Genomic DNA, 13,798 nt, shown 5'->3' on the forward strand with positions numbered 1-13,798 from the left:
ATTTTCAACAGACAAGCTGGACTGACTAAAGACAAAACATTTTCATAAACCAATTTCAAGCCATTATTGCTGTCAGTACATTTTTATTTGAATAAAAAGTGCATTTTTAGCTAGCAATACAAGCCAAAAGGCTGAATAATGGTGTAAATATATTTACATCTTGGCTACCAGCATATATGAACCAAGCTACAATCTAGAGTGTACAAAATGTCCAATTTTGTAGAGGGGTCTTCTACATCAGTGGTTTCAAATGTTTGGCTGTATTCAATATTGAAACATCCCATTTGTGCATTATTATCAGGAACAATTGTTAGACTGGCTGAAATCCTACTACGGTACATCAATTTCCAAATGGAGAAACAACCACTTGAAAAGTCTTCCATACTAAGATTATCCAGTGGTATTTGAGAAGACAGCTTGTGCGTCTCTCTGATTGGCTCTTTATAGTCTTGACAAGGAGGTGATGGGGATGAAGGATCCAGAAAGAGAAGAGTGTATGCTGATTTAATTGTCTGGTTGGAAAAACTTGATTTGAGAGGTCAAGGGAGGTCAAAGGGCATCCGGGTCTCCCTCTAGGTGGTGGATTTCTTCTCCCACTCCTGTTAATACAAAAAAATTAAATTTAGGTATTTTTTTTACAGTATGAAGTATATACAGTCATTGTAGTACTTTGTGAAATATACATTTGTGTGCCAGATACCTCAAATCTATAGTCTCACCTTAGCTTTCTGCAAGACTTTGCCTTTGGTGGCCATGATGGAGGCCGGTCTGCTCTTGAGGGCAGATGCGGAGTTGACAGGGGAGGCCGGGTCTGCGCTGACGTTGCTGTTGGAGGGTTGAAATGATGATGACGATAATGATGCCTGGGGAGCGGACAGGGTCGCTGCTTTAGGCTAAGGGTAAAATGGTAGAGAGGTAGTGAGGGAAAGAACCAAATAACAGCAACAGACTAAAGGGCGGTAAAAGCATGAATGTCAAATATTTCATTTAAATCAATTTGCCAGTACACTAACCGTGGGCGTGTCCTGGAGGCTGCTGTCCAGTGTGGTTCCCAGTGTGAAAGGCCCCGACTCCACCTTCTTCAGACTCTCCTTCACTTCTACCAATCGCAGCTCCACTTCTACCCTGTGCCGCTCCGCCTCCCGACACGCCTCCTCCTTCTGCTTTAAACAGGCTTCTAATGAGGCCTGCTGCTTAGGATCTGAGGACAACACACAGCTGTCAGTTGCACAGATCAGTGTGTAATCAGAGCCCATGTGCCACAAGAAATGAGCGAGGTGTACCTTGGCAGGCGCTGAGCTCCTCTTTGCATTCCCTCCTTTCCTTCTTTAGATTTGACAGACTGCTCCTCACCTCCTCCCTCTCTTTCTCCAGGCGGTCGCGCTCATCGATGTAGCGGCGCATGTCCGCCTCAGTGCGGTTCTTGCCCAGTTTCCCTTCTACTGCGCCGGGACACCCTGGGAATGAATTTTGTACATTTTAGCTCATACATAAGGATAACAACATCCAATATTTGTCATGACATTTGCCCAAGAGTGCAACGAGAAACAAAACAGAAGCATTCATTATTAAAAAAGCTAATTTCTTTTATAATATAAATCAGCACTCTGCTGTGAAGCTGTGCCTTTGACTGTAGAGGATGCATCTTATCACTAGAGGGAGCCATGGTAATGTAAGACTACACAGGAAGAAAAGCAGTCAGTCTTACTCAGTGTGAAGGAAAACAATTATATGTACATTTAAAACTTAGAGAATTTCTGCTTAATATTGAAAAATAATTTACCAAATATTTGAACAAGGTGTATGTGGAGGTAGTGATAGTGATGGATCTGGCTTTTAACACAGAACCCAGCAAACCCAGCATCCCTGTTTTTTTTGTCCTCACCTATGGTATAAGCCTTGGGCCGCAGGGGCTGAGGACTGTGAGGGAACCCGGCAGCAGTCACGCCTTTATGCATCTGGACCCCGGGGGAGACCTGTGGGATTCCCAGGCTGGTCCTCTTGGGGGTCTCCTGGCTTTGGGATGAGGTCTTGACTGGTTGAGTTTGTGGCTGTGGTGGAATGTGAGTCGGCTGGAGTTCTTGTTCTGGTTTGCTGGTTGCGGAGGTCGAACTCGTTCCATTCAACACAGGCGTTGAGTCTGGCTCAGTACGGTTAGTTGAAATGACCTGGCATTAGAGCATTTAATATGGAATTAAAGCACAAAATATAATGTCTAAATACCATTTTCTAGGTCCAACAATACATCTGTTTCAGTAGACTGAACATGTTAAGCAGTGATCTCTGTTCCAAGTACAGCAAATCTGAATAAATCCCTATTACCTACCTCTTTCATTTGAGATGAGGGGTCCTTCTGGTCCTCTACTGTGACTAGAGAATGTCTACAAGTTTCTTTGGCAGGGGGGGCTTTCGTCCCACTAGACGTATGGAGAAAGGAGCGTAGAGGGACGAGGTCCAGGTAAATCCTGTTTTCAGCGTCCTCTTCCGTTTCCACTGAGTTCTTGGTGTCCTGCGTGCACGTTTCATTATGTTCCTGCAGATTGTTGTCCTCAGTGTCTGGCAGGCCACTATCCTCAGCATCCTGTATTTAGCAGAAGTTAAGAGATTGGAAAGTGGCCAGAGGAAAGCGAGTCCATGTAAGAGTGAAAATGAAATTGAAAACTGATCTACAGAACAACAGAGATGTTTATATTTCATGGTATCTGGAGTTAATGGATATATTATTAGTATTAAATTGAATCATCTATTATCACATTGTCCTTTTCTTAATGTGGTAAATGATGATAAAATGGTAACTTAAATGAACTGAGATTATAACTTTGATTCCTGTTTGTTTTGGTTTTAGATAACTTGGTGCATTAAACTGGAACATACCTCTGGATCAGCTATAGACGCCACATCATCATACAGCAAATCAGAGTTGTGAGGGATGGAGGGTGGGGTGTCTATGTAGGTGTTTGGCTCTGAATATCTCCTCTCCATCAAGCTAGACAGACACACAGATGTACAGAGAGGTCTGGCTTAGATACTGTGCCCAAGTATGCACACACCGGTGGGATAAGTGTCCTTTAAAGTGGACAGAGGTAACGATCTTACTATAAGGAAGTCTTGGCAGCACTGACGATGCTGGAAATCCTCTCAGCATTAACATAGTCATACGTCAGCTCCTCGGGGTCCGTCTTGCTCCCCGTCTGTGACAGCAAGAGGCCCAGCCAGTGGCCCATGTCTGCGGACGTCTTAGCCTGACAGAGAGGAGGGGAAAGAGTGGAACAACGTGCATTCAGTACATGCCATGCACTTGCAACATCATAAGATAAAAAAACAGCTTATGGTTTGTGTTGCATGCCATCTGTCACTTTGTATTAATGAACTGATTGATACATTTTCAATTCCCAGCATTATTTTAATGTGCAAAACCTGTCAAGAAGTTGAATGTTTATCCTGAGCTGAGCAGCTCCACTCATCTAAGAAAAGCTGCATGAAACAGCAAGATGTAGTGAGAATGTAAAGCTGTTTTCTAGGTCTTTATTTACAATTAATAATATAACTGTTAATATGTAGAATATACAATTAAGCGGTAACACCTTGAGAACAGACACAAATTCAGTGCGACTGATGCTTACAAATCCAGCTTAAATTACACCCATGATGCAAGACACAACAGCCTATAGTTATTTCGGGAGATTCAAACAGCTCAAATAATAGAACTGCATGATAACCTGATTGTATTGACACATACACTATTTCTCTGAATTAAAATAGGTTGTTTTGGTTAATGTTGGACCTGTAAAAAAAAGAAAAAAAAGAATATAATAACAAGAAAAACCCCCCCTATAAATGTGTCAGAGGGAGCCCTCAAGACTAAACATTAAATTCCATTGCCTATGACCAAATGCTGTAGCAGGGTGGTACTGGAAGCCTAATGAAAAAGGGCGTACCATCAGTCCCCAAAATCCCAGTACATCCACACCCTTCACACACACACTCATATGAACACAAACATGCAGACCACCCTTGTGCACACACATATATTACATTGGCTAAGTTTGATGTCAGCAGAAAGTGATTTCCAAATGAGGGCATGTTAGTGTTTCCTATAAGTAGCTGTACACTGTTTTAAATTTTGAGAAATGCTGACATTTGTTTTTGCCATCCCAGACATATTAGACATCTGCAGCCTGTTGCACCAGTGATAGTTCAGATTTAGCCTTGTTGTAACGTGAATTATAAGTAATTTGTGATTTACGGATTACAACAGAAACGTTTGCACCACTGAGATATGTTAGGCTACAACATAACTCTAAGAAAATAAATATCTAGCTTATTACGATACCAAGTCACTCATGCTGGCTAGAAAGCTAATGTGCACGGTAACAATGGATTATGAAGCTATTTTTGATTGTTGACTGGCCACTTGCCTTAGTTATGACTTTACCTAACTAGTTATGCCACAAATATTCGTGGTGCAAGCAATTTTCGTAGCTGATTTAGTTGAAACTAGTTAAGCCTCTAGTGTCGCTGGTTATTTCTCCAACAGAACTAAGCGCTCATCTGAGGCAAACATGAGTCACAAAACCTCTTGTATCACATCAGATGTCACGGTATATTTTTAATCGTCTTCGGTAAATAGTTTATCTAGCCTGTAACCCACCGGATCAGAAAATAGTAAATGACGTTATCAGCACTCGCAAATAATTGTATGACACTAATAATGTTGCACTGTATGCACAGTGTGAAAGGAAACAGATGGGCTGAATTCATTTGATATTTTCTGCCTTTTTGGGTTAGCACCCACTATGAGTTGAGCACGTACGTTTTTTTGTTTAAACCCACCAGATCCGACACCCTTAACCAACACACACCCTTAAGAGAGTGACACCCTGACAGTAAGGGTGTCACTCTCTTGTGTCAAACCATTTACTCAATGGTTAGAGAAATATTTCTATCGCGTCATTTTCCAGCTCATCATTACAATCATACCCCAATGAAACAGTCTAATGTTCAAATCCACAACATTTTAGCAGGGACGTTGCAAAGCAGCAGAAAAGACAGTGGCCGTCTACCTCTAGGGTCGCCAGCTGTGTGCCGTCCATGGCGATCCGAAAGGAGTACAGGTGCTCAGGGCTGGGGTCGGGCAAAACGCTGCAGCCCCCCAGGTTCACAGCGGGCTGGCTCACTTTGTTCTTGCCCTTGTCCTGGTAAAACCATAGCTGCCCGTTCTTGATTAGACACCAGCAAGTCCGCCATTGGCTGTTCACCAACACGTTGAGGTAGCCTGATCGAGGAAAGAGGAAGTAACTTAATCATGTGGTACCTGTTTCTCTTCCTACTAAGTCATACCCAACATTTACAGATTATTCACATCTCAGCATCTCATACTGTATTGTTTTAAGTTACCCAAAACAAGTTCCACAGTCATTTCCCCTATGTTTGTTTAATGTCATAAACCCATTGATTATTATTGTTTATTGCTTAAATCAGAGCCAATAAATTGTCGTGGTGCAGTCTTACTGGTTGAAAATTATCAAATGTCCTATTTGTCGGAAAAAACACCTCAACTTTTCCAGACTGATTGTGAAGTACTGATGACCCCAGAGTTTTGTTATGAGTGTCAGAAGGCTGCATGTGGGAAAATATTGGCATGTTTAGTCTGGCATAAAACAACCAAACATAGAGATCTTCACCAGACATCCCGCCGCCACGAATATCATCCAACAAGAGCTACAGAACAGAAAGTAATTGTGTCAAAGGATAAGAACTGCACCTGAGTGGCAATCAGTACATGCCTTGGGGTTTTTTAATGTGTTTCTCTGCTTACCTGAGATGTCCACGCATTTCTCTGGGCTCTCTAACGAGGAGGGTTTTTTCTTGCCAATGTTCATGAGGTTGCTGAACTTCAAACCTGCACCACTTTTTTTCTTCACTGTGGAGGGCAAGAGAAGAATGTTTGATATGATTTTTTATTTTTTTTTTGGACTGAAAAAAGCTAAAGACTCACCATCTTTGTTTTCGGGAGTCTCTGCATGGCTGTCAGTGCTGCTGCCGCTCTCTGAAGCCACCGAGTGTCTCTCACTCAGCTCTCCCTGAAAGTTCATATCAACATTTTAGTCATTAAGTAGGCATTTTACTCATAAATACAAATTATAAAACTGCTACTGAGCTCCTATAGTTTCAGTAGAGCTAATCAAAAATGCCTCGGCCCTCTTCCACAGGTTGTCTGATCATAGAACGACAGGTACTCTAAAGCACATAAGTTCAAAGTGTGTACCTTTGTACAAATGAGCCTTGAGGAGTCAGACACAGAATGCTGGGGGTCACAGTTTTCAGCTGGCTTGGGACTGATCTCCTGAATGACCTAATGAACCACAATGAGTTTGGTTTGCATCAAAACTGCAGCATTAACTTGAAAAAGATGATTGTAAAATGTGTCCTTAAATAGTTAATGAACACAGCAATAAGTTGAGTCATAGTGCTGCTCCATGAGGCATTTATGCAATGGCTCACCCTCAGCCACTGCTCCGTCTGCTCCTTGCTCTGCAGGGCCAGCACAATGGCCTCTCCTCCCACTGGAATGATCTTCAGTTTGTGCTCTTTTCTCTTCAGCTGTTTCTCCTTGTAGACCACACTGCAGCCCAGCAGACTCACATCCAGAAGAGGTGTCTGCTCCTTGGAGCTCTTATAGCACTGAGAGAGGCAGCGATAACGGTGGCTTTACAATATGAGGGTCGACTGTAGGCACCAGCTGAACAGTTTAACATGTGCATTACTGTAGGGCAGCATGTGAATGTAGTAGCATAAAGTTTTTTTTAATAAATATCAGCTGTAAATGAAGCAAAGACGTTTCCAAGCTGTGCTATCATAACAGTACCTTTTGCGAATACTATTTGTGTTGATTTAGCACAATAGACAGACACTTGTTAATCACAGGGTCAAATGATTCCAACCTGACCCACATGTGGTTTTCTACTGTGATGCATACCGGGGAATTTTCATAGAAGTCTATAAATATTTACACATCCTTACATAAGATGAGTCACGGTTACATGGACCACATCCTAAACCACCAGTTACTGTACTATTGATTATCAAAAGGCTTTCGGTGATGGGGAGGTGAACCCAGAATCTCAGTCCAACAGAAATAAGTTAAATTAGTCATACTTTGAAAAGCTAGAGTGAACATACATGTATCATATGAAAGTCTCCTCTGCACACACATTTCACTTTATGCTAATTCAATGCAGTTTTGGGTATAAACCATGCAGTTTTGTGCGACTTGTGCCACCCCAGTGAATTTATTTGCTCCATTGTTGATAAGGTATTGATTAAAGCTAGCCTAAATGCACAGCTATGAGATTTGTTTTTAACTCTTGGAAAGAGAACAAATAAGTGTGTTCCCCAAAATGTTTTAATAGTCACATTTCCAGTCCAAATATTGTGCATTTTGGCTCCTTGACATGGGCGTCTTTCTCATTATTCTCAGCACAAATGAGGGGAGAACCATGATAGACTGTCCCACCACTACATTTGTTTACAGGTTTATTTATTGGACTGATATTTTCCATTCTGAAAATAACTGGCTAAGCAAGAACTGCATGTGACAGCTAAACACAGAGTTTTATATATATTTTGAGGGTTTGCTTACTTTCACATTATCTTTTTCCCATGTTGAGTTATACTGAACTGTCAGTGTGTGTTACCCACCAGCAGGCGATGGTCTTTGATGACACACAGCTGTTTGGCCCACTGGCCCAGCCACTTCTTCCTCCACAGGAAGGCACAGATCCGAGCGTCCTTCATCAGCTCAATGGACGCCTCTGCTGACGGCCACTGGTGCTGCGCTGACGGCGACTTTCCTCTGGTCACCTCCTCCTCATCATAGGACTCGTATGAACTGCTAACTGCCTCCCCATCATCTAAGGAACAGAAATCAGACGTGAACCTATAAACTAAATCAAAGGCAAAATCACAAGGGAGATGGAGGGGGATTAAAAGGCACGAGCAGCAGCGATCCACATTACACTGTTAAATGATGTCAGTGCTTGCTTTCTTGAACTTGATGATCGTCTTCAGTGGAAGGGGATTTCCTAGTCAGGCTGCAAATAAGCTATTAAAGCATTGATGTAAGATGGTGACAGATATGATGAAAAGGAAAACAAAAAAATTAGGAAATTGATACATTTTGTCTACATGCAAGGCACTGTTCATGCTGTAAGATGAGGAACTGACGGCATGCCAATTGGACCGTGCACATTCTGGCTTATATGCCTCAAACAACTGCAAGACCACGACATGCCATACACGAACACACGCATCCAGTGATAGAGAGGTAGCTACCCCTGTTGATAACGGCATAGACCACACTGTCAGAGCTCTGCACTCGCATCCAGGGCCCTGATAGGAGGCCAAAACAGTCCAGATCTACACAACGTCATAGGGAACAGGAATAGGAAGAAGAAGGAGGAGGAGAAGAAGAAGAAGAAGAAGAAGAAGAAGAAGAAGAAAGTAGCAAGATTGGAAAACCATGTGAGGGAAAATACCTACTTTTAAATTGATAGAAAAGATAAATGTAAAAAAAAAACATATATATTTAGAAACTGCAGTATATAACAACAATAGAAAGTCATTGCTTAATCAGAGCTTCAACCTCCACATGCAACATTCTCAGCAAAATCAAAATAAGTAAAACCTTTCATTTGCCCATTGTTCCAAATTACATAAGGGGAAATCCATGACAGGTCTTCTTGTTACTGAAAAATGATGCATGAAGTGTGCCTAATTAACCTCACTAACCTTTGGGAATGTATCATAATATATAATAACTTGCTAATTACTAAAAGTATTGTTTATTGCTTACATCAGAGATCTTCAGATGAGGTTTAGTGAACAATAACATGCATTCTGCAAATTCTAATGAAATACCTTAAGCATTTGAGCTTTCAGCATTGTACACTGTACATTCACTTTGTTACATTTGAACACTGAAAGTGAACCCAACATACACAAACCCACTGCATCGTTATAAAAAAGAAATAAGGCTCTTTATAGAATATGGTCATGGTGTCTCAGTGCGTGATAACCTTTAGCTTTTATTTTGAATATGGCATAGCTTGTGGTGCATAAAACCACTTTCTCAGAAGACCTTTTACCTTTTTCCGATTGAGAGCACACATGGTAGATCACCACTATTGTGTATCTGTTTCCACTGTGGTTAACAGTTAAAAGGTTCAGGTTTTCTAAAGAACAGACACGACACAGCAGATAACTCTCTTGCTCACACAATGCATTGGGTTTTGCTTGGAAATATAGTTAAGATATATATGAACAACAAAATATTACTTATTATTATTACACTTATTTCTCAAGAAAGGATGAGCTACCGATATTTCCATGATGACGTGGGTCAAATACGATGAATTCCTCTTCACAGCAATGCCTCTTTCACAATACTACAGCATCCTACTACTATATCCTTTGCAGTAGTATTGCAGAAAGGAGAGTATCAACTATTGAATCTAACAATCCTTCATCTGGGCCTGGCTGTAAATAGTTTTCAAGGAAATATAACATTGAACCAGAGCTCTTACCGTTTAAAGTTTCCTCATAAGGCTGAGCCTCCTCATAGTAACTCTCTGAAGTGTCTATACAGGCTGGAGCATGAATGACAGGTAAGGGGAACGGTTCCCGTCCCACCACACCCTGTAAGATGAGAGAAGGATGGGAGAAAGAGGAGAGAGGGGTGAGACAATGTCAGGTTTTTATCCATCAACCTGATCTCAGTGATATGCCCTACAAGCATATTAGCCTCCATACAATCACGCACATACACACGCACATCATCAACATGTGTTTTACCCCCGGGCTGAACATGTGGCTAATCCAGCTGTCACTTTCAGGAGTAAGTAGGGAATTCCTCATGTAACCAATCCTCGTCTGACCCGGTGCACTAAAGAGTTACATGCCTGCCTTCAGGGAAGAGTGTGTGTGTGTATGTGTGTGTGTTCGAGCTTGGAAAAGAGAGGGAGAGCATGTATTTTAATCTGTGTGGGCCCTGTGGCTTTCCTGAAATCAATCAGAAGTCTGGCTTCACTTCTGTCTTTCTTCTCATCTCCTGTGTGGTAAAGACTGTCTGTCTGCCCCTTCCCATACTGCTGGAAACATCCACACTCTCTGCTGCCTGGCTGCGTGAATAAGTCTTAATTCATTTAGATATCTACATTACTTTTATACTTAGCTAAAGTCAGCAAATCAGCCACATGACCCATGACACCATCTGTCAATGCTGGATTACTTTCTTTTCGCGTTTTTCTTAAGGATGGTAAGTTGTGAATCTCGAAGGACTGAACTGAATGATTGACTGAATACACCCTTTAAACTGTATGTCTAAATCCAGTTTGTCAAACGTCAATGTTAAAAATGTAGAAATAAAAAAGACCTGTTGGCATTTTAGGATACATTATTAGTTTATAATACATAATATGCACATACACAACAAATTAATACACACAGATGTTTGTGTAACATCATCTATCATCAAGTTTTACTAATCATTCTCTGGAGTGTCAAACATTTACACATCTGGTAGTTGCTGAAAATTCTGGAGAGATTTGGGAGAAAATTACATCTGATCCAGAGTAAAAATGTTTCAGGGATGCAGTCACAGTTATCTGTTAAATAAACAGGTTTTTCGTTGGAATTGTGTAACTGTGCACAATGACTATTCTCTACTTACTTACTAGTATTTAAACCCATGTTCCCTCTCCTCTTTGTAGGACAATTGTGGTCAAATCAGATATTTCTATTTCAGCCATTGAAAGCTCACTTTCTGACTCATACTACATACATATGTGTCGAAACAAAAACTTCCTACCAGTAGGAATTTAAAACTTTATCTCCTCGACTTGTAACTGCAGGTCTCAAGCTATCTCACATCTGTGGTGGCAGGCAGAAGATAGCAGATATGCAAGTTTTGTCTTGGTACTATATGAAGATGAAATCTATGCCTTCTTTCCAGTAAAAAGAGAGAAACATCATGACACAAGAGATCGATAATGGAAAGAAGGATTCCTCTGTGGATAAAGAAAAAGGTAGAACAATAGACACTTTATGTACATGTATCCCTCTTCTAGATTATTATGTACAAGGATTTAAAATATTCTGTTAATGGGGCACAAAGGCAAGGACAAAAAACACATAGGCTGAGTCGCCTGAGGACACCGTTTGTACCTTCATGTTGCAGAAGTCTGATGTTGCTGGATATATATAAAAAAAATTTAACGTTTTTTTCTCATGTGAACTCTGTGAAACCCCATGAGTTGAATGACAAAAAGCATTTTCTTAACTATGTCTAACGTTTCCTCCCACTACTGATCTGAACACACTGTCTGTAATCTTTCATTTCCACTGTATTTCCCCCAAAGCTGTCACATTCTCTGCAAGATCACAGAAATATGAAATAACCCCTTAAGCAGAGGAGCTCCATATATCGTGCAAACCATGTCCTGAGGGAGGCTGACTCTGGAAAAGTATGAGCTTTCACAAAGTTGAACATCTTTAAGTATCTTATAAGATCAGAGTTTGTTTAATGAATGGAGATCGGTCGGTCAAAAGTGCTTAGCTTATCTGTGTTTAATTTTTGATACAGCAAAAGCTATTCGCTTCCTGCAACATAACTCTGAAATCAACTTTGGGAGTTTAACAATGTTTGGTGTGTAGCAATGCTTACTCTCTGTAAAAGAAAAATGAATGAAATTAAAGAGAAAAGAGACAGTGATATATTGTGTTTGGTGGTTACCAGCCTGTGGTGGGCCTTCAGATACCACAGTATAGTGGTAATAGAGTTACTGCTTTAGTTTAGATGTACAGACCAACAAAAGAGTGAAAAACGAATCATATTTGTCTGTTTGTATAAAAAAATTATAATTTCTGATGTGGGCTGTTAAAGACCCCAGATCAGATCCCAGTAAACAGGGCATCCCATGCTTGCGAGCTCTTTTTCCTACTATATTGTGTCAGTGAACTAACACATTTCCAGTAATACATAGCAGATGCAGTAAGCTGTCATCATAACTGGCGTCATGTTGTAGTCCACATACAGTCATAGTGACGATGATTTGTTTTGTGTGATTAGCCTACATGCCAGAAAGTGGAGGAAAGGACCCGCAAAGTAGTGTGTGGGACAGAGATGTTATCACTGTGGTTTAAGGAGGGTAACATCAGTTCTACATTATGAAGCTGTTGTGGATTTTTCATAATGCGAGTATCAGCAAATACAAATGTCACTTTGTTGTGTTATGTTATATGAGTTACATTTTTCTCTCTTCAAAATAATGCAAATTTAGAAAAAAGTACGTGGCCACATGTAAACTGAGAAGGCAAAATTTATTTGACTGGGTAAGAACAGACTTGTCACAGAAAAGTAAAAGATAAAGGTAAAGATTATTTTAGTGTGTGTGTGTGTCGGGGGGGTATTGTCTTTATTAGATAACAGCTGAAGAGTGACAGGAAAGTGGGGAGAAAGAGTGGGGATGACATGGAGCAAAGGGCCACAGGTTGTAAGCAAATCCGGGCCCTGGCTTTGGTGAGGACACAGCCTTTGTACATGGGCAGCACACTCTACCAGGTGAGCTACCAGGGCATCTTCAAAGCATGTAAAAACGTGGTGGGTCAACACAGCAGCCTCCATGTAAGGCAACCCAGGGCGTATGTTGCTATAAAAGGTTCGTAAGATAACAACTATTAACAACTATTCTTATTTTCAGTTGATTATACACAAATGAATACATAATTAGGCATATTATATTCTATTTCCACCAAAAGATCCTCCTAATGTTACGCACTGGACCTTTACGTGGAACTGAGTCACCAATAATGATATTAGTTACACCTGTTCTTTATATGCTTCCATCCGCCATAAGAAAGCTCTGTACTTTCACAAATGTATTTTGGCTCTTCGTACTGTATTTATACCCATGCATTTTGGCAAAACACATAATAGTTTATTACCTTTGGTCCTTGGGATGCACACAGACAAACCCTTTTAGCACAACAAAACAAAGAAGCCCACACGACTGGGCCCCATAAATACTTTAAATAAATTAAGGGGACAACAGTGCCCTTAATTAGCTTTTTCAGAGACGGGCCCGGCCTAAGCCTTGATACATAACAAGATGGACGATGCCATGAATCACAGAGGAACAGAGTGGAATCAAGCCAGTTTCACAATAATGGGAATAAACAAGCCTTTGGATCAAGGGATCCAATAAAATATATGTGCCTTTAACATAATACTTGGAGATTAATAATCTTCTTTATTTATAGAGCTCTCTTCTGATGATAAATTAGATCATTTAAAAAATAAAATATTTAAAAAAAATCTTGAAACTAAATCATAACAAATAGGGACGAGGGCAAATAATAATTACAGAAGTATTCATTTGATACACAATAATAATGGTGTTATAGTGTGCAAGTTGCAATACACTATGTTATGTCATTCTGTGGTTTTGATATGACCACAAACAAGACTTAATCCTTTTGATTGACCATTAAAGAGATTCTTTTGAGAGTATATGACCCCTGAAGTGAGAGAGACAGCTACAAAAGCTCAAGAGTTAATAGGAACATTATGAGAAGTGATTCTTCTGAGGTTAAGACTGTAAAGTCTAGTGCACACACACACACACACACACACACACACACACACACACACACACACACACAAACACACACAAACACACACACACACACACACACAATGTGTAGCTGGATGATGATGCTGCACCAATAAAGAGAAGTGAAG

General features: G+C 40.5%; 1 protein-coding gene across 1 annotated transcript in view; it reads right to left on the reverse strand.

The window, feature by feature from the left end:
* Positions 1-66: 66 nt before the first annotated feature.
* Positions 67-13,798, reverse strand: part of afap1l2 (actin filament associated protein 1-like 2) — a 36,180-nt gene continuing 22,448 nt past the window's right edge. The window contains exons 5-20 of the mRNA XM_035661729.1: positions 9,585-9,696; positions 8,335-8,418; positions 7,702-7,913; positions 6,505-6,684; positions 6,269-6,355; positions 5,999-6,083; positions 5,819-5,923; positions 5,064-5,275; positions 3,097-3,242; positions 2,875-2,986; positions 2,327-2,581; positions 1,886-2,168; positions 1,284-1,457; positions 1,014-1,201; positions 720-893; positions 67-599 (exon numbers count right to left, since the gene is read on the reverse strand). Coding sequence (XP_035517622.1) covers positions 573-599; positions 720-893; positions 1,014-1,201; positions 1,284-1,457; positions 1,886-2,168; positions 2,327-2,581; positions 2,875-2,986; positions 3,097-3,242; positions 5,064-5,275; positions 5,819-5,923; positions 5,999-6,083; positions 6,269-6,355; positions 6,505-6,684; positions 7,702-7,913; positions 8,335-8,418; positions 9,585-9,696 — 2,436 coding nt within the window. The 3' untranslated portion in view covers positions 67-572. The remainder of the gene's footprint in view (positions 600-719; positions 894-1,013; positions 1,202-1,283; positions 1,458-1,885; positions 2,169-2,326; positions 2,582-2,874; positions 2,987-3,096; positions 3,243-5,063; positions 5,276-5,818; positions 5,924-5,998; positions 6,084-6,268; positions 6,356-6,504; positions 6,685-7,701; positions 7,914-8,334; positions 8,419-9,584; positions 9,697-13,798) is intronic.

The sequence above is a fragment of the Morone saxatilis genome, unplaced genomic scaffold (assembly GCF_004916995.1).
Source record: "Morone saxatilis isolate NCDOM2014 unplaced genomic scaffold, NCSU_SB_2.0 Contig1, whole genome shotgun sequence".
NCBI lineage: Eukaryota > Metazoa > Chordata > Actinopteri > Moronidae > Morone > Morone saxatilis.